General features: G+C 41.0%; 1 protein-coding gene and 1 long non-coding RNA gene across 5 annotated transcripts in view; one reads left to right on the forward strand and one right to left on the reverse strand.

Annotated features, from left to right (window-relative positions):
* Positions 1-8,758: 8,758 nt before the first annotated feature.
* PLPPR1 (phospholipid phosphatase related 1) overlaps positions 8,759-20,702 on the reverse strand; it is a 328,325-nt gene continuing 316,381 nt past the window's right edge. For both annotated transcript variants that reach the window (XM_073876658.1, XM_025888648.2), the window contains 3 exons: positions 19,367-19,543; positions 15,506-15,637; positions 8,759-10,190 (listed from right to left, as the gene is read on the reverse strand). In XM_073876658.1, the coding sequence (XP_073732759.1) occupies positions 10,158-10,190; positions 15,506-15,637; positions 19,367-19,543 (342 nt within the window). In that variant the 3' untranslated portion in view covers positions 8,759-10,157. The remainder of the gene's footprint in view (positions 10,191-15,505; positions 15,638-19,366; positions 19,544-20,702) is intronic.
* The window catches only part of LOC141369936 (uncharacterized), a 38,472-nt gene continuing 31,221 nt past the window's right edge, over positions 13,452-20,702 (forward strand). For 2 of the 3 annotated variants that reach the window (XR_012373535.1, XR_012373537.1), the window contains exons 1-2: positions 13,944-14,253; positions 19,779-19,961. This is a non-coding gene — a long non-coding RNA (uncharacterized lncRNA). Of the gene's footprint in view, positions 13,912-13,943; positions 14,254-19,778; positions 19,962-20,702 lie in introns of those variants that run through there. The other variant, XR_012373536.1, reaches the window with a different exon arrangement.

Raw genomic sequence — 20,702 nt, forward strand, 5'->3', positions numbered from 1 at the left:
CTTTTAAATTCTTGGCTTTATCTTCCATTTGGCCATTTCCTAAAGGATAAACTCAAGTAATTATTTTAAAAGATTCCTATTCAAAGAATCTGAAGGAAGGAAAAGCGCAAAAAAAAAAAAAGATTCCTATTCACCTGAATCTTAGCAAATTTAAAAATGTCTCTATTTTGCTCACTTTGCAATAATGGAGAATTTCATACTTGTAGAATTTGATGTTAACAGACTTTGATCTTTTTATTTTGGCATCCATTGTTGTCAGTGAGAATTCGAAGTCTTCTTACTTTGTGGGATTTTGTTTTTCTCCTTTGTTTCAGATTTTCCCAATTCTATTTTATTTTTCTTTTACTCTGTATCTGAAAGCTTTTTACAATTTTCTCTTTGTTCTTAGTGTTCTGAAATTTCTTCAAGAAATGAGTAGGGGTGGGTTTATCATTACTATGTTAATTAATTTTGCTTGGTCCTGTATGGGCCATTCCAAACTCAAGACAACTGTTTTCAGCTTTTTTTTTTTTTAAGATTTCATTTATTTATTTGAGAGAGAGAGATCACGAGCTGGGGGGAAAGGTAGAGGGAGAAGCAGGCTCCCCGTGGAGCAGGGAGCCCGATGTGGAACTCAATCCCAGGACCCTGGGATCATGACCTGAGCTGAAGGCAGAGGCTTAACCAACTGAGCCACCCAGGTGCCCTGTTTTAGATATTTGCTTCTATTAATTTTATGATCACTTTAACCTTTACATTTTTTCTATTCTCTCCTTCTGGAACTCCAGTTAAGAGAATTTTGGAGTTTCTGAATGTATCCTCCATGAATATTAAATTTCTCTCATACTTTTTTTGTACCTCTCCCTGCCGTCCCCAGCTCCCTGTATTCTTGGAGAACTTCACAGTTGAATTTTCACCTCACTAATTTGTGTTTCAGCTGTGTCCAATTTGCTATTTGGCTCATCTCTTGGGTATTATTTTGTTGATCATTATTTTCAATTTTCCCTTAAAGTCTGTTCTCATTTTTTCTCTCAGCTTTATTGAGATATGATCGACAAATAACACTGTATAAATTTTAAGGTGTACAACTTGATGATTTGATATACATATATATTATGAAATGATTACACAATTAGGTTAGTTAACACATCCATCACCTCACATAGTTATCAATTTGTGTGTGCACGCGCGTGTGTGTGTGTGTGTCTGTGTGGTGAGAGCATCTATTCTCTTAGCAAATTTCAGGTATATAGTACAACGTTAGTAACTACAGTCACCATGTTGTACATATCCCGTTCTCATTTTACAAATACATCATTAGATCATCCTTTCTTATTCCTGCTTTCACCTGTGGCCTTCAAGAACACACGCACATTCTGTGCAGGTTACTGTCATTGTATTTAAAAAGCAGTATAAGCCATTGGGATTAAGAAAACCCACTTATCCCAGGACCACATGGATATTACTTTTCAGGGATCTGATTTCAGCAAAATGAAACCTGTTTTTTTATGGTCTTCTATCAAGGCTTTCTAGGATCTCAGCTTCCATCTCCATTATTTCGTTTCCCCCTGTTATTTGGTTAGAAAAACCTGACTAAAAGTGGTTTACACAATGGGCTAATTATTGTCTCTTATATAAAGAAATCCAAAGGAAGGATGGCTTTGGTTTACTCACCAGTTCAGCAAAGTCATGATGAACCGAGTTCCTTCTATCTTTCTGCTCCCCCATCCTTAACAGGTTAACTTATTCTCTTAGGCTAGCCCCCCTATTGTTCTTAAGATGTTGACCACCAGCCCTGGAATCTCATGAAGAAGATCTTTCTTAGATTTCCCCATGTCTCAGTGGCCAAAACTGGGCCACATGTGTATGCCTAAAGCAATCGCAAGCAATGGAAGGGAGCTCACCACAACAGCTTAGACAATCAAGACTTAATGTTAGGGGCCCAGCATCACTGAAGAACATGTCCACTTGGCAGATGGTGAACAAGAATGAAATTCATTATCGGCAAGGGCTACTGAGTTGCCAATCAGCACAGTTTGCCCCACGTGTGTTTCCTATTCCCTCTACTGTTTTCATAACAAATGAAAATTGTGAGTGGGGGGAGGGGCTCTTCTTGTTCCCCATGCATTCCAAATGTTTTCGTGAATGTGTGGACCAAGATTACTCTTGAATTGACCTGTCCAGGCATTTTGATTCTCTGAGCTCTGCTCTTCTTCCTTGTGTCCTTTGGCACACTGCAGCTGTCCCTCTGGTTTAAATAAATAAGTAGGATACTACGTATCTTCCTATTTATGTGTAACTAGGAGTCCTAATACTTTCACTCCATAGTATTCCCTTTCTAGGGTGGTTAGACAGTCTACCTCAAAGGCAAAGATTTATGTGCCTTTGAATATGTATAATTTGCAATACAGGATCTGGCAATGCCTCAATCTCTGGATTTCTTTATTCCTAGGGCTTGCCGCTCTTTATTACACCATGACCGAACATTCTTGTCTCATCGTTTTTATGTGCTCTTCACAGATTACTGTTGCTTCTGGTAGAAAGTTACATTCGTTTCAGAACTCTGTGGCATGTTCTCTGGATAGCCTAAAATCCTCCCTTCTAATAGTACCCAAATGTGTCCTTGGGCTTCAGTGATTCTAAACTTACTCCAGCCCCCACAGGTGAGTGCTAATTGGTGTAGACCAATCATGGTGGTTTTTTTCCTTCATCCAGTAAGTAGTGTAGACACTGACATGAGACATAATTCTTGTCAATAGAATGTCAGAGACATCTGAAGAAAATGAAGATTGTCTGAAAGAGACATTCTGAGAATTTGCGGGAAGTCTTTCTTATCTTAAAAAAGCAAAGAAATGCGGGGCGCCTGGGTGGCTCAGTCGCTAAGCACCTGCCTTCGGCTCAGGTCATGATCCCTGGATGCTGGGACCGAGCCCCACATCGGGCTCCCTGCTCAGCGGGAAGCCTGCTTCTCCCTCTCCCACTCCCCCTGCTTGTGTTCCCTCTCGCACTGTCAAATGAATAAATAAAATCTTAAAAAAAAAAAAAACCAACACACAAGGTCTGGCCAAATGAGTTGCAGAGAAATGGAACCGAGGCTCTAATTATGTTGTTTTCATGGATGCTCAACCTTTGGATTTCTTGTTATTGGATTAAATAAATTTCCTTATTTGTTGAAGCCATTTACATTGGGAATTTCTTTTCTTTGCTACTGAAGACCATCATGATCACGGACACTTCCCTCATCACAGCAGCCCACCCTCTTTTGGATTTGGCCTGAGGCAGTATAGAAGGACAAATTGCACAACCTAATTTTTTAAAAGAAAGGTGGGCAAGATGAATGGATAAAGAAGATGTGGTGTACACACACACACACACACACACACACACACACACACACAATGGAATATTATGCAGCCATCAAAAGGAATGAAATCTTGGCATTTGCAACAATGTGGATGGAACTAAAGGGTATTATGCTGAGCGAAATAACTCAATCAGAGAAAGACATGTGTCATATGATCTCACTCAATCAGAGAAAGACATGTGTCATATGACTTCACTGATATGAGGAATTCTTAATCTCAGGAAACAAACTGATGGTGGGGGGTGGGAGGGATGGGGTGCCTGGGTGATAGACATTGGGGAGGGTATGTGCTATGGTGAGCGTTGTGAATTGTGCAAGACTGTTGAATCACAGACCTGTACCTCGAAACAAATAATACATTATATGTTAAAAAAAAAAAAAGATAGCAGGAGGAGAAGAATGAAGGGGGGGAAATAGGAGGGGGAGATGAACCATGAGAGACGATGGACTCCGGAAAACAAACTGAGGGTTCTGGAGGGGAGGGGGTGGGGGGATGGGTTAGCCTGGTGATGGGTATTAAGGAGGGCACGTTCTGCATGGAGCGCTGGGTGTTATATGCAAACAATGAATCATGGAACACTACATCAAAAACTAATGATGTAATGTATGGTGGTTAATGTAACAATAAAAAAAGAGTGAAAAAAATTAATATCCATCTGGAATTTCATGAGACATTTCTTAGACTTTTAAAGTTTCATAAACTCAAATATGCATTACCTGAGGACCATGTATTGTTGCTAGAAGTGATTGTATTATATTTCGTTTGTGGTGATGGGATAGTGGAAAGAAGAAACCTCCTGTAGTAAGTAGAGTCACCTCCTGAGTGGAAATGGGCTGAAAGTAAGCCACCTATTTTGCAGAAACACAGACACAAAAATGCTTATTGAATGTTTACTGTATAGAAATGATGCTAAAAACTTTTCATGAATCATTTAATTGAATCCTCACAATCTTTATGGCATACTTTCCCCATTAATGCCTTCACTTTAATTGTAGAAAACTATGAGGCTGGGAGTTTGACTTGCATTGTGATTCAACTAGTTACCAGATAAGATTCTGGGTTTGATTTTTAACAATCTCAGCCCTATGGCTACAGAAGATGAGAATCTTCTTCAGAGAGCACATAGAAGCTTTCAGATCATTTATGGGGCACATACATTGGGAATTTAAATCCCTAAGTTCAACATTTTCCCCCTACTTTGTCCAGTGACATCAAGAACAGCTAGCCACTCTCGTTATATTCATTAGTTTGCCAAAAATGTTCAGAAGTATCATATACAATGCCGCTCAGTCCCTTGCTTCTTATTAGTGGGTTGATTATGAGTATTCCGTAGTGATGTTTTGCATATCCCTATTGCCAGATTATGCCATGGACTATTAGTGTTCTCTTTACTACTTGAAATAGAGTCATTAGCATCTTTGAATCTAATCAGAATAAAGAGCCATTTCGAGAAACCCCAAAACCCATGCAGAAAACTCATCCTTAAAATTATGTTTCTTTACAAATAATGCAACATATGTTAAGAAAAAAAGAAAAAGAAGAAGATAGCAGGAGGGGAAGAATGAAGGGGAGTAAGTCGGAGGGGGAGACGAACCATGAGAGACGATGGACTCTGAAAAACAAACTGAGGGTTCTAGAGGGGAGGGGGGTGGGGGGATGGGTTAGCCTGGTGATGGGTATTAAAGAGGGCACGTTCTGCGTGGACCACTGGGTGTTATGCGTAAACAATGAATCATGGAACACTACATCAAAAACTAATGATGTATGGTGATTAACATAACAATAAAAAATTTTTAAAAAAATTATATTTCTTTAGAATGTTCTCAGGACCAAAATCTGTATTAGAGAAACAGAACCAACATAATGTATATAAAGAAATTTATTATGAGGAATTGGCTCATACAATTATGGAGGCTGAGAAGTCCTAAGATCTGCAATCAGCAAACTGGAAACTCAAGAGAGCTGATGGTGTAATCCTAACCTGAGTCTGAAAGGCCTGAGCACCACGAGAGCCAATAATAGTGTAAGTTCTAGTCTGAAAGCTAACAGGCTTGAGATCCAAGAAGAACTGATGTTTCAATATGAATCTGAAGACAGGAAAAGACCAATGTCTTAGTTCACAAAGTCAGGTGAGAGAAGTTCCCTCTCACTTGAGGGAAGATTAGCCTTTTGGTTCCATTCAGCTTTCCGTTGATTTGATGAAGGCCACCTACCCTAGGGAGGGCAATTTTCTTTACTTAGTCTACTGATTCAAATGTTCATGTCATCCAAAAACTCCCTCACAGACATATCCAGAATAACGTTTGATCAAATGTCTGGGCACCCTGTAGTTTAGTCAAGTTGGCACATAAAATTAACTACCACAGCATAGGTAGTCCCTAAATCATTTCCATTTTGTAGATGAGTATACTAAGCCTTGGAGAGGTTAACTTATCTCAGGTCACACAAGTAGAGATGACTTTATAATACAGATGAATTTACAATCTTCCTTTTTTTTTTTTTTTAAAGATTTTATTTATTTATTCATGAGAGACAGAGGAGGAGAGAGAGAGAGAGGGAGAAGCAGAGGGAGAAACAGGCTCCCAAGGAGCAGGGAGCCCGATGCGGGACTTGATCCCAGGACCCTGGGATTGTGACCTGAGCCGAAGGCAGATGCTTAACCATCTGAGCCACCCAGGCGCCCTACAGTCTTCCTTTAAAACTCATGTAGCTATTCTTGACAACTAGACTTGACACCTGACAACAGCAGCTACACAAGTTGCTGTAGCTCGGGATGAAACAATTCAATCCTTTCTTACCTGTTATATTATAGCTTCCGCTATAATTGAGGTCAGATGTGGTAAGGGTCCTTATAATTCTTCAGTTTGATTAGCTCAACACACAGTGGTAAAGATAGACTTTCTCTTGGTCCAGAGACACAGGGCCCAGAATATTTTAATTGAGATTACTATACACACAGCAAGGAAGAGCAGACCAAGCAGAGGTGTGTTCTGGCCTCAGTAAGAAAGGTTCAGTGAATGTTGTCCAGCATTGCCCTGAATGAGAAAAACTGGGACAAAGAAGAAAACCCACTAAGAGAAAAAAATCTAGTTCAGTCAACTATAGAAAAAAATAATCTTGGCCATCAGGGTACGGCTATGTGCAAAGTAAGCCCATCTCTTTTTTTAAAGAGACTGTCTTTAAGGAAAAGAGCTTCACATTCACCTCATTCTTCACTCTGCGCATAGGTTTACTTGGTTTCATGGGAAGGCTCTAGATTGTAACCTTTTATGGGTGCTGACACACACAGGATAGCAAAATGCACAAGCCCGGCTGAGGACAGAGGCACCAGCCTCGAGTGGTATAAACGTTGCTTTCCCAGGCAGAGGTCATTTCTAATTTTAGAATTGTGTGTGCAGTTAACTGGGCTCCACAGGGGTCAATGGGCTGGAGAGTAGAGTATCAATATGTCAGTTGATCCTGGGATATCCATGAATGTGTTAATTGATCCTGGGACATCTGGATCAAGAACTAGAGTGCAAGCCAGGGGCTTGGTGCTCACTACACAGTTCTCATGGTAGTCAGTACAGAGGATGACAGTAAATGGCAGACTAGTTCTAGTTCTAGTACACATCTTGAACTGGGCAGGGCAGGCTTAGTATAACAGCCTTACTGCAACCCTACTCCTTAAAACAAACTAGGGCAATCTGGTATTTCACGTGTTCGTCTCCAAGATATTTAGTACCCTTGAGAGTGTAGCTGTATAAAATAAGGAAATCAAGCCAATATTTTGAAACAAAAAGGCTCCTCCTGGCTCTTCTCCTCTTTAAATCATCCCATTTTACCCACTCCTTCTCTTTCGGAGTGTGGTATCATGCCTGTTTGCATTCTCTGATTCAGAAGAACAGCATACAGCCCTTCTATCACAGCTTGACGGGGAAATCTTTAGAATTTGCCAGAAGAGGCCGCCACACATTCATGAGTGCCTTTCCTCATCCTTATCATTCCTTTATCTAAATATACTTATCATTCAACTATCTGCAGTCTCCATTCAAATTCTCTTTATTTCCAAATGAGTCATTGTCTCCTTTAGCCAAATTAGGAGGATGTTTGGAATCCATCTATTTGGCAAATTTTAGTTATTTGCTCTGTGAAGTTGTTCAGGTCAACAGGCTTCCTTAGCCTTTCTTTTGTTCTTTCCCTCTTCCCTCTCACAGGGGGTCAGACTTCACAGGCTCCTCTGGGCTTTCCTTAAAAAGAGGAAAATCTCATTACAGGATTCATTCTGAGGCTAGAGTGACCACCCATCCTATTTAGACGGAGGGCTTTGTCTTTGGTAGAAGGCCCACGTGGAGAAGTCCCTAGCCCTAAGAAATAAATCTCAAAGAGCAGGCTTGAAAGATCAACTTGAGGTCTGTGAAGTGACTTGGGGCTAACTAGGGGCAATCCTAAGGTTGCCATAGCATAATGCAAGGAATCAACTAGCTCAGTGGTCCCAGGGATGCTAGCCCAGAGATGCCTCTTATTTCCAAGTGTCACAGTGTGGTGTCCTCTGAGCTTGACTCAGTCATGTACACATACCCCCCAAGCCTAAGACTAGGAAACTAGAGTCTGTGGCTAGAGCTCTTGTAACACTTGAGAGGTCCTTCCAGATGGAAACCAGAAAGGAAAGTAGAAGGATAACACTCACTCAGAAGTCAACTTATGTTCTTGGAAATACCATCCGGTAGTCACACATTTAAATGGCCTCTCACTGTGATGAGAAACGGGTAATGTAAAATCAATAAAGCCTGCCAGCATTTTTCAGAATGTCTTACCATGAACAAGAAAATAAAATCAAGTCCTCACTGCTGTTATTAAAAAAAAAAAAAAATCCTAAAATCTGTTTAGAAAATGAATCACTCAGAAATTGGGCAACATTATGCTTAGGTAGCTTATACAAAGTGGAGAGCTCCAAGCCTGCAAATTATTCCTTCTAATGAGCAGAATTCATCTTTCTCATTATGTGCTTTTCTTACAGACACCATCCCCTGAACTACCTAAGCAAGTAGATCAGGTTGAAAAACCTTTGAAAAGACGCAGCCTTGGTTCAAAGGCATCTTCTATGATGGCCTCAGGAAGACCGGGATTCTAATACCAGTGCTGACAGGTAGAGCACCGCGCTGGGGTTGTCCTGGCTTCCCTGGGCTGCCTCAAGGACAACCAGATTATGTCCGTGAAGACATGTGGCGTGGCGTCTGGGATGAACAGAGCTTTCAGTACTCTTTCCTTCCTTGCCTGCCTACCCAACTTCATCAGCCAGACAGCACTCAGAAGATGTATGTGAAGGTGTGTGCATGGAAACGTAAATAACTTCAGGCCAGAATGAGATGAGAAATCAGGCAAAGTTTTATTTATCAGAGGTAAGTTTTGTTCCTAAAAATGACTACTTTTTATTGACAACTCAATATGGGCAGGCTGAAAACCAAGGTAGCTTGTTAGGCATCCAGACTGTGTTTCCAAGTGTCCTAACAATTTCAAGAATTTTTAAATTTTGCCTACACACCCCCACACACCCCCTCCTCACACTCACTCACTCACACCCTCTCCCATGAAAGGACCTACCAGTCATGCCTCTAGAAGGACTTATCTCAGCAGGCATGGAACTAAAAAGTATAAACATTTATTGAGTTCACTTCATTGTGACTCTTCAAATACCTTTGCCTGGTAGATGAAGCTTAAAACAAACGACATGAGCCAGAATACATTTTGTGATAATATTTTTTCTTCTCTTTAGAAAAAAAAAATATGTACAAAACAAAGCTAAGAAGAGCCAACATGGAAGGTGTCAAGAAAACATTCTGATAGGTACAAACAAGGGAGCTCCTTCTCTCAAAGGAGTTACACGTTAGTTATTACCATGCTAGAAACATGAGATGCAGTTAAAATTCTAGAACAATTAAAAGCCACAAAGTCAAGCTATTGCTCTGGGGCTCTAGGTTGGAGATGCTCTGATACCGTTTCCATAAAATAATACTGTGCAAAGTGTAAAATATTCATTTTCATATAAAGTCCATACAATATGATATATAAAACTGCTGAGTTGACAGGGGAGACTGGTACAGGTTGCTTTTTGGAAAGAAGTCTGCAGTGTCATCTGCCAGCCCAAGGACATGATTCCAGAAAGACCTTGAGTTTCTGAGATGGGAGAAGCCATTATTGAAGAGAGAACCATATAGCCCCAACACCCCTCAAATCCAAGAGTCTCTGCCACTTGTTTATGTAAGTAAGTGACTTCATTAATAGATTAACTTAGAATACAAAACAGGTTAAGAGACAAGGACACAAAGTTCTTTTTGAAAGGAATATTTCTTTCTGCACAATTGATTTTGAGATTTACCATTAACCAACATTGCCCTCCCTGCAACTCAAAAGTTAACTTTCATTAAAATTCAAAAGTTCTGGAGGAGGCAGCAAGTATGGTAATAAAGGGTTAAAGTGAATTGTTATATTCATTTTATTTCTGTGCCTATAAAACTGAGAAAAGAAGGTTTGTGTACAAATATCACAAAACAACGTCAATCATTGAATCAATGTGGTTCTTCAATGCACACTGGAACAAGAAGAAAATTTTATTGGTTTAAAATTCTGGCATAAATATATTAAAGCTGACCAAAAAAAAAAAAAATCAGGGCAAACTACATCACTTCCTCATACAAAAAATGTACAAAACATTAGCCTCTAACTAGATAAACGTAATACTTGTCTTCACAGTTTGACATCAAGTAACTGTGTGTCTTGAAGTATCGAATTGGAGGGTGATAAAAAAAAACAGCTTGTGACACCTCAGTTGTCTCAGGTGACTTCGGTCATGGAGGCAGAGTGATTCTGCAAAGACAAGCAAATGCAGTCTCAGAGTTGGGCTGACTGACTCATGCACACACTCAGGCTGTGCCCCTGCGCTCTTGTCTCCTGGCTTTGCACACACTGTTCCCTCGTCCCGAAATGCTCTTCCAAGGTCCCTCAAATTGTCACCTCCTCTATTACCTCTTCCCCGATATATTTTTTTAAAGTTTTATTTATTTATTTAAGTAATCTCTACACCCCGTGTGGGACTGGAACTCACAATGCCAAAATCAAGAGTCGCACGCTCTACTGACTGAGCCAGCTGGGTGCCCCAAAAACTTCCCTGATTTTTCAACCAAAATAAAACAATTTCTTCAACTAAACTTGGTCTCTATAGAATTGTCTTATATTATACTTACTCAACCATATTCTAATAGAGACATTTAAGGATCTCAAAGTAACTTTAGCTGCATCCCACAGTTTTAATATCAAACGGTTCTAATTTTTGAAATATTTCTGTATGAATTATTCTTTGAGTCATGAGCTATATAGAAATGAGTTTAATATTTTCAAATGTATAGGGTTTTTTTTTTGTTTTTAGGTGTAGGTATGTTTGAATTTTTTTTCTAGAGAATGGAATCTGTGTGATATAGATACTGTACACTTTCTTGAGACTTCTCTGTGGTTTATTTTCATGTTTCATGTGTTTGGAGGGTTATATATAATGCACATTAGATCAACCTTACTAATCATCTATATCTTCACTGTATTTTGTTTGCTTATTAATTAGAAATGTGTTACAATCTGTACTATGATTGTAGCTTTGTCCCTTTTCCTTGTAATTCTATCAATTTTTGCAGATACAGCTTGTTTATACAACCCCTACCCCTTGTTTATATAACATATATACAGGACCCCCCTTTTGCAGACCCAACATTTCCTCTTTTGTTTGAACTTAAAACCCCCAGTCTACGGGGATGAGAAATAGAAGAAACTGTGGCATTAGCTCTGGTTGATTACTATGGGTTTCTTGATTCCTGTTTGTTTTTAGGACACTAGAGACTTATAGTACATTCCTGAGAGCTCAACTATACATTTTAGAAATGCAGTATTTTATTTTTCAAGGTACTTTTATGTGCCATATTTGTGAGAACTAGAGCTTGATGCATTTCTTGACATAGTGTGAAAAATAACTTTTCTTTTTGTGTTTTTACTTTTATAATATGCTTCCTTTTTGAAAAAAACTTCTGTGGTCAATATTTTGGTCAGTTACATGTTTATAAGATTCCATTTGAGACTAAATGGTAAAGATAAAGTAATTCAACAGCCGAAGGTAACTAAATGGGTGACTTTGGGTAGATCTCTTTAACTTTCCCGGTCTTTTTTTCTATTTTAATACAAAGTCTATAGTATCACTAGTTTCAAATCAAGGCGGGGGGGGGGCATTAGAATTCCTCTGGGAATATTTTCTTAAATATAAATACTCTTTTACCTCAGAATTGGTGAATTAGAACCTCTTGGAGTAAGGTTCCAGGCATCTGGGTGTCAACATAAATTGGATTCTTTTTCTGCTAAAGAAACAAAATGTCTCCCCCTCCCCAAATCTGGAGACACTGAGAAACTTTATACCAACCCAAATAGGTTAATATAACAGTTTCCCCTCTAACTTCATTTCTTTGTTAATATAAACTATGTTTGACAGGCACACAATTGCTCAACACTAAGGGTGACTGACTGCTTGGGTGCAGAACACGGATAATTCCACGCTCGTCTTTTTAGGATCACAGTCACTCTGTGGGTTCCTGGAATGGGGTCTCTGTGAGATCACATTCACTCGATAGGACCATAAAATCATGCTTTGGAAACGTGACCATTTTTGGTTTGTTGGATTCTATAATTACGTACTTTTTGGTTTTTCTTCAGTACCTGGGAAAGATTTTAGAAAATGTACCTTGTCTCAATCAACTATGCTAAGGGGAATCACAGAAGACAAATATCCAAACCCGAGTTGATGTTTTAGAGAGGAAGAAAAAGCGCTGGAGCTCTGGGGGCTCCATGTGGACAAAGGGAAAGAAAGAAGGTTCTTGGGAGGAAGGAAAGGAGGGTGACCAGGTCCCCTCCCCATCCAGTCTTCTCCTTGAGGTATCTTGAACAGTGGGATGGATTTCGCATGTATGAACGCATGCCCTGAAGAAAGGTTCATACTTTCTCTCAGCTCCTCAAAATTCTTCTTCCTGGGAAGATGGTTCAATCCCAGAAATTACAAAAGAGCCATCCTCTAACAGAAAGCACAGGTGTTGGGTTTGCACAGAGAGTTCCTGCCCCCAGGTGAAAACATAGGGCATATTTATTTTGGAAGATCGGTAGCTCAGTTCAAACACGCTATCCCCTACTGCATTTTTCCTCTGAACGCTAAGAGATGCAGATTTCCAAATGGAATTTTCCTTGAATGTCATACCAGGCTGTGTGGTATAGTACATTCAGTAGGGCCTTTAGACTTAGATGGGCCTGTTTTTAATTTTGACTTGGTGACCTTGGGCATGTTTCTTAAATTCTTTGTGCTTTACTTACTTCATCTACAAAACAGAATCAACAATACCAACTGCAGAATTGTTGTGAGGAATCAATGTGATCGCTTGCAATAAATGCTAATTTTCTTTTCTGGGCCAATAAATAAAGAGTATAATCATCCTAACTACATGTGGAAACATGATACTAAAAGTAGGTGCTTTGTTACTTGAGCCTTCTACAGTTGGTGTGGAAGGCATCACTTGAGAAGTAAACTCTCTATCCAGCTTCCTGTAGCTTTACTTTGACCAGCCTGCTGAAGTCCTGCTGTTTCTTATTAATTTCTATTTTCTTTGGAGATTCAGATAGTGATTGCGGTCTGATTTTAGGTTCTTGGTTTTGTCTAAAGTGTTTAGTTCAGGTTTTGGTGCTGGCTTGCCTCTATCCATCAAACATTTGTTTCACACCTAGTGAATGCCAGGAAATATGGAGAGTAAATAAGACATGGTTCATAGTGTTCAGATCCTCAAAGATCTCCAAGTTCTTGGGAGGGAGGGGCAGATATGAAGGGACACTATTGGCATCCATTGGGCAGGACAATCACACAAAGGGTTGTGTATTCAGAAAAGACCTCATTGTAACCAGATGGGGTGAGAGACATGGAAATGAAGATACATGGACAGATTTGAAAGAAGTTAACTACTGCCGATAGTGAATAATAATATATATTTTGAAGGAATCTTTTATCTGTCTTATGGAAGATCAGTTTTTGAAACTCTGTTTGGCACTTCATTTTTCAATGTGTGGAATCCCCCAAAATATGGCCTAGATGTCTCTGTGACCTGGATGGTCAACTATTAATTGTTCTGAGGGAGAAGACAGAAGTCTGGAGGAGGTTTCCAACTGAGCATAGTGCTTGAGCAGTGTTGGGCAGAAACCTGGGGTTGAAAGGGGGTGTCCTTAAACCAGGACGTTCAAGGCAAAGTAGTCAGCATTTAAAAGAACACAGACACTGCCATGTTTGTGGAACTCAGTAAATATTTGTTTGCTTTTAAAACTCACCTTTGTCTTCAGTTGCTTCACCTCAAAAGTAGAGGGAACCACTCTGATCTTATCAGGAATAGTAACATAAATAGATAGGGAAGACCAGAGAGACTGTCTCACGGTTTCATTACAAGGGATCCCGGTTGAGCCACTTTATCATTCAACCTGTATCAACAGGCTGTGTGTCCATAAACCAGTAATACATTTTTCAGTATGTTCTTTCTCATTAAACCAAGTCAAAATTTTCACCTTAATACAGGTTAAGGGAAAACAAACAAAATACTTGGCAGTGGATTTAATGTAGAACCCTAGTTTTCCCAAGGTAGAAAAAGCTTTATTGTTTTGTTTTTCTTTCCTTTTTTTTTTTTTAAAGATTTTATTTATTTATTTGACAGAGAGAGAGACACAGCGAGAGAAGGAACACGAGCAGAGGGAGTGGGAGAGGGAGAAGCAGGCTTCCCGCTGAGCAGGGAGCCCGACGCGGGGCTCGATCCCAGGACCCCGGGACCACGACCTGAGCCGAAGGCAGACGCCCAACGACTGAGCCACCCAGGTGCCCTGTTTTTCTTGTTAATAAAATTAGAAAGACTTCATTAAACGTGAAAAGAAACAGGACTAGGGCAGTTCCTCTCGGAGAGATGTCTGATAGCTAATAATCTTTAAATAGGGAAAAACACTGTTTTGTATTCTCATGATATGAAGTACATGGTAATTCCAGTGGAAAGTGATTTGCTTTTCCATCGTACTATCTACAAAAATGGTTTGGTAAGAATATAAATATAAAGGAGATTTCAAGATAAATTATTACAGACAAACATTTTTGCAAAGTGGCTTGCCAGTGAAAACCCTGTTTTTGTTATTGGCTATCCCCGTTCCCTGTCTGCCTCAAGAACCACTCAACTCAGCTCTCCCACTGGCAAAAGCTATGTGGCCTCGAGCAAGTTAATTGAGCCCTGCTATTTTCAGATTCCTATTTTTTTATCTGTGAAACGGGAATTCTCCTACCAATTTAAAAGGTGTTTGCTCAAATAAGGATGTATTTGTGAAGCACCTAGCAACCACCCCAGGCAAAAATAAGTGCTGGAAACCATCTTTAGTCTACCTTCAGGTGGCAAGTCTCCATGGCTTTTCCTGTCTTCTCAGACAACACATTTTTTTTTTTCTTCATTGGTATGCACAAGGCACTTTGTGGACCTCTGATTCAGCATGCCCTACTATGATTACTCATTTATATCCACCTGCCTGATTATCTGTGAGTTCTTTGAGGACAAGGACTAGGTGGCTAATTATTTTCTGTTATCTGACATGAAACGAGGCCCTGATGTAAATAAGAGACCAGTGAGTAGGGTTGCATTGAATTTTTTGATTGTAGTCATCAAAATAGATCCCAAAGGACACTTAGTCATCACCTGTCAAAAGTGCTTCTAGTGGACATCTATCATTGAATGTAATAAAACTTTTTCCAAATACTGTCCTAGTTAATAAATCAAATTGGCTTCTCACATAATTGGTCCAAATTTCATAAGTGTGGTATTATGTAGTAGGTCAAGTTGTCTTAAAGCAGCTGGGGTTTCAGTTAGACATTACTAAGGACTTCCTGAGGATTCATGATTGCCAAGCCCCGGAATAAATACAGGACTAATTGAGAGAAGCTTGAAGTTCTTGAAGCCTTTACATCAGATTTTTTTTAGTGCTGAATGGATTCAGTGGTATCCTGCTTCCAGTAGAGGAATTGATAAGTTTACTTCCCAAGCTAACAGGCCTTGAGCCTGTGGGTTTGTTTTGCTAAAACCACTTTACTATACCTGTGCACTTAAGGTTTCCAGAGGACTTTCTATCCTTGGGAAAGCCATGAGGGGTACTCCACGGGGATCCTCGGGTTTGGGTTTGGAAGGAGATCCTTGTGTTCCTTTAAAGTTATGGACCACACACATTCCCTGCAGGATGAGGGGAAAAAACACTGGGGTCAGACTGCAGCCATCAATGCCTAGCCATCTCGGAGGGTGGCAGGCCTTTCCCCTAGAATGTCATTACCATCGTGACCTTTTCCCTTTGAGCCAGTGGGTAGAGACCACGCAAAGACCTTGGGCACGGTCTAGGTGTTTGCTGAGCACCTCTAAAGGCTGACGAAGCATCTGACTGATCACCACGTGGCCAGTGATAATCAACCCACCCCACTGAGCCTGTTTCCCCACCCGTAAAATGGAAATAACAACACCTCTCTCACAGATTTGTAGTGATTAAAAGACACAATGAATGTAAACCACCTCATAATAACAGGTAACATTTACTGAGGGCCACTCTGTGGCTGGCATTGTCCTGAGAATTTTACCTTCCTGCATAGAACCCACTCAACAATCTTACAAGGGAGGAACTATTATCATCTCCAACTTAGATAAGGAGGCACGGTGAAGTTAGATAACTTGCCTAAGGTCACACAGAGATTTTTAACTCCGTAGCCCCTTGATCGTACCACCACGCTCTCCTGCCTCTTAAGTGCCAGACTCATAGCAAATAATCAGTGTGAGCTAGTCTTTACCTCCTGCCCAAGATGCCCATCCTTAATTTATATGACTACTGTTTGCTTGAGATTAAATAATTCAGTGGCATTTTTCTTCTATTGCTTCCATTAAAATACTCTCCCTCTAAATTACTACTCACTTTTCTTTATTTCCTACTGAGGCCCCCTTCATAACTGTGTCTGTCTTGACCATCTTCTCTGCTTCTTTTGCCTTCACAGAGTATCTGTCTCTTTCCACGCTCTCTCTTCCCTTGTTCAGCATCTTTGTTTCTATATTCAGTATCTTTTTTCTAAAGGAATTTTAATTTTTTTAAAGATTTTATTTATTTATTTGACAGAGAGAGAGAGAGAGAGAGAGCGAGAGCAGGAACACAAGCAGGGAGAGTGGGAGAGGGAAAAGCAGGCTCCCTGCCAAGCAGGGAGCTATGCCAGGACCCTGAGACCGTGACCTGAGCCGAAGGCTGACGCTTAATCAACTGAGCCACCCAGGTGCCCAGTATCTTTGAATCTTTCCTGTCACTCTTCAAACACTGGAACATTTATATAAATGTTCTCTACTTGGCTTTCTTTCAGTCTCCAGCTCTGCTTAAACCACCTCCATTAAAGAAATGGGGGAAGTGGGAGGTGTAGGAGCTCTGGAGATGGGAAGACCCAGGTCAGATCTATGGCTTATTGGTTGGACGGCCATCAGGCAAGTTACTTATTTTTGAGCCTAACTTTCTTCATCGAGAAAATGAGGATAAGAATATGGCAGGGTTTGTCCCAGGAGCGCATGATTCGGTAGATATAAAGGGTAGGGCATGTAGTGATTGTTCAGTTAATGGTCCTCTCCCCTCCATTTCATTTTCATCAGAAACACAAAACAAGAATGCACATATGCTGCAAGTATTCTCCTGCTCTCAGACTCCTCTCTCCCTGTCTCCTCTCCAAGTCTCCACTTTGGAGGGCTTCCAGTCTCTTCTAAGACCCATTTCCAAGCTCAGTGTGAGTGCATGTGAGGTGTGTACATGGGCACACGCAGATAACAGCAGGAGACCGTGGGGTCTGTCTCCTGCCAGAGCCATTCAGTAGCAGTTCTGGCTCTTACATAAAGACCATTTGTGGAAAACAAATTTTGACATTGGCCATCAACTGGGAAGCTAGTAACAAAGCAAACAGTAATTGAGCAGTAAGGAAACAGGGCTGCAAGTTACTGAGAAAACAGAAGTTTAATACGAAAGCAGAATTTGTAGGTGGGTCCTTAGAAAATGCAAAGGTTTTCACAGATTCCATCCCATAAAAACCCATGCAGTAGCTTGGGACAGTGAGCACCCCTCTTTCTCTCTAGCTGGGGAAGCTTGCTCCAGGACTGAGGGACAGCAGAGCTGTTTGGCTTTTGAGCCCAAGCCTTCATTTTTGAACTGCTGATCTGTCTTTGAAAACCCTCTCTTCTCCTGAAGCCTCCAGTACTCCTCCCCTCTTTTAGAAAGCAGTCAGTGGGAAATATCCCGTAGGGGGTAGCAACAGCTCAGGATCATTCTCAGCACCGTTTTTCCTGCAGCTTCATACAGACAATTTGCATTAAAGTCCTCCATCTTTTGCTTTAAAAAGTAAGCCTGGATCCATTAAAAATAATTTTGAATTAAAACGGAGCTTCCTAATCTCCACTGAGAGATCAGTGTTCTGAGTAAATGTGAGCATTTTCTGTATCTCAGCAGGTAAAAAAGTTGGAAAACTCAGAGTTAGAGGTTGGGAGAGGCATATGTGTATTTTGTACGTTGGGAAGGGCAAGGAGGAGGGATTGCACAAGGAAGAATTAGGTCATGGGAACATGAAATCCATCTAAGTGTGATGCCAATCTTAATGGGGGCTTTGGACCAGAGTAGGCTAAATCTTAAAAAAAAGGGGGGGGATATAGACTCTATGAGTCCATTCATATGAAATCCTAGAAAAGGCAAACTCATACAGCGTGATGGAGTGATGGAAAGATCAGTGGTTGCTTGGGAATGGGGGGAAGGAAGAGAGAGAAGGATGTATCTGTATGTCAAAATTGATCAAATTGTACACTTCATGTGCCATTTATGATCTGCCTAGCATACTTCAATAAAACTATAAAAAGAAAAAAAAATTAGCCTCTTCACTTCCAATCCAACTCAAGATGAAAAGATTTCCTAGTTGAGCAGGTGGCAAAGCCCCCATCTCTTTGAAGAACTAAAATCATCAGAAATGTCAAGATATGGAGAAAACTATATTAACTAAAACTTTTCTCCAGAAAGATTATTATATGTGGTTGAGAAGCTATCTGGAGTGGAAATAAGATGCCCAAGAGCCATGTTTAGATGGTAACAGAAGCCTTCTAGAAAGTCTGGGTGTGGCTAGAGGAGGGTTTTCATACTGCTGAGTGGGATATACACGTGTGGACCAGAGCTGAATCTCTGGGGGTGTCTGAGAAGGGGTTGTCTTGCTTCCATCCACGGTCTTTGTTTTCTGTTCTTCCCTCAAGCAACACTTAGCTTCTCTCAATACCTTCTGCACAAATATTTAAAGAACACTGCTCTGAGGGTACGCCAAATTACATCTGCCAGGCCTCACTCCTTAGCCCAGTGTTGAAGGAAGTGGGGCAAGCCATCTGCCCCAGGCCTTCCTCTTCCTGACCCCCATGGGGAATATGCAGTCAGATTCCCGAAAGAAAAAGTACTTCAGATGTCCTTTTTGCCCTCCCCTCCAGCAACCCTCAGTTTGTTTCCTGAGATTAAGAGTCTTTTATGGTTTGGGAGGGTGGGAGGGATGGGGTGGCTGGGTGATGGACACTGGGGAGGGTAGGTGTTATGGTGAGCGCTGTGAATTGTGCAAGACTGATGAATCACAGACCTGTAACCCTGAAACAAATAGCACATTATATGCTAATAAAATAATAATAATAAAAATTAAATATATCTTCACAAGTTAAAGAGCATTTCAAAGCTAAAAAAAAAAAAAAAAAAAGAAGTCCTTTTTGTGGCAAAAGGATGCATAATCCTTGGGGGGAAAATGGCCACTTACAAGGCTGGGGCAGGAGGAGCAGGGACTTACACTGTGGTCTGGCTGACCTGACTCGCTGTGACCCTGGCCAGCCTTTCAGAGGGCACGAGAGGGGAAGACGCCAGAAAGAGGGAAGCCGACCCACCAGAAACAGGGCTACAGCAGTGCCCAGGATGAAGCCCGCAATCACGTCGGAGCAGTGGTTCCGGTACTCGGAGACCCGATTGAGGCCTGTCAGGAAGGCGGTACAGAGGGTTCCCAGGCACAGCACGGGTTTAGCCAGCCGACTGCTCTTTGTCTTGATTGTGCTTGTGATGTACATCTGGAACAGGACGGAGACCAGTGAGCGAGAGGCAGCCTGCCCGGAGGGTGCACCTAGAGGTGTACACGCATGCACACACATGCACCAGCACGTGCAAACAGGGGGCCGTGCCAGAGGGGCCACACTGACTGCTTAAACAATTCCACTAAGTCACTTAGGGAAGAATTTGGGTAGGAAAGTAGTGCAGCAAGAACCCCAATAGCCACACACGAGTCATGTTGTTCTGTATTCCAAGGGACCCGTAAACAGAAACAGCGGTGCAGAGAATGGCTGCAGCATAAAGATCAGCTTGAGAACATGCAGTTTTCATGCAACAAATTCAAGAATCATCTGGGGGTATTAGGAAACCCATATCGAATCTCAGAGACCAAATAAACCTTCTGCAAGAATGAATTTTATGGAAGAGAAGACCAGGTAGGTGAGTGGCTATACATTTCACTTTTGGTGTCCCCCAGAGTTCTAGCTGATTCTCCGCACTTGCAGGCCACAAATACAAAAGCATTGACTGGTTAGTTGATTGACTGAAGTAGAACTTCCAAATGAGTGTGTCACACAAGCAGGTTTTAGCTGCGCTGGGAAATGGATTCTCACATTCCTTGGAACAGCTGTGGTGGGCTCTCTCCATGCATTTACTCTAGCGTGTTTTAAAATATTGAGCCTTTCTATGGGTCCCACGACATCTGAAAGGTTGGGAAGACCTGACCTGAGGAAAGGATGATGCAATTTATGACACCTGAGATGTAGGCTGTTCTTGTCCATTGTGGGGAGTTGGGCAAGACTCTTAAAGTTTCAGAGGCTGTGTTATTAAATGTGTGTCTCATGGCCTAGCGCCTCTTTCAAAAGAAGTCGTTAATCACCTTTGGCAATGGTTACAAGAAACCACTAGAGGGCATTACTGATCCATTCCATAATTTCTTTAAAAATTTGACAAGTGAGTCTGCAACTCTGAAATAGGATGCTAATACTCATAGTGTATAGTGTGTTTGTATTGCCTGAGCACGGACCAGTTGAAATAGATGCATTTTACAATATGACCATGGAAACTTAATTTCCTAAATTCACAATTCACAATGGTGGTGTGAATACAGGCGGACGGGATTCTATATTATGTGTGATAGATGCCCTGAGGAGAACTGGTTAGATCAGTTACACAGATGAA

The sequence above is a fragment of the Callorhinus ursinus genome, unplaced genomic scaffold, assembly GCF_003265705.2.
Source record: "Callorhinus ursinus isolate GAN/ISIS: 27379988/994484 unplaced genomic scaffold, GSC_fseal_2.0 scaffold24, whole genome shotgun sequence".
NCBI lineage: Eukaryota > Metazoa > Chordata > Mammalia > Carnivora > Otariidae > Callorhinus > Callorhinus ursinus.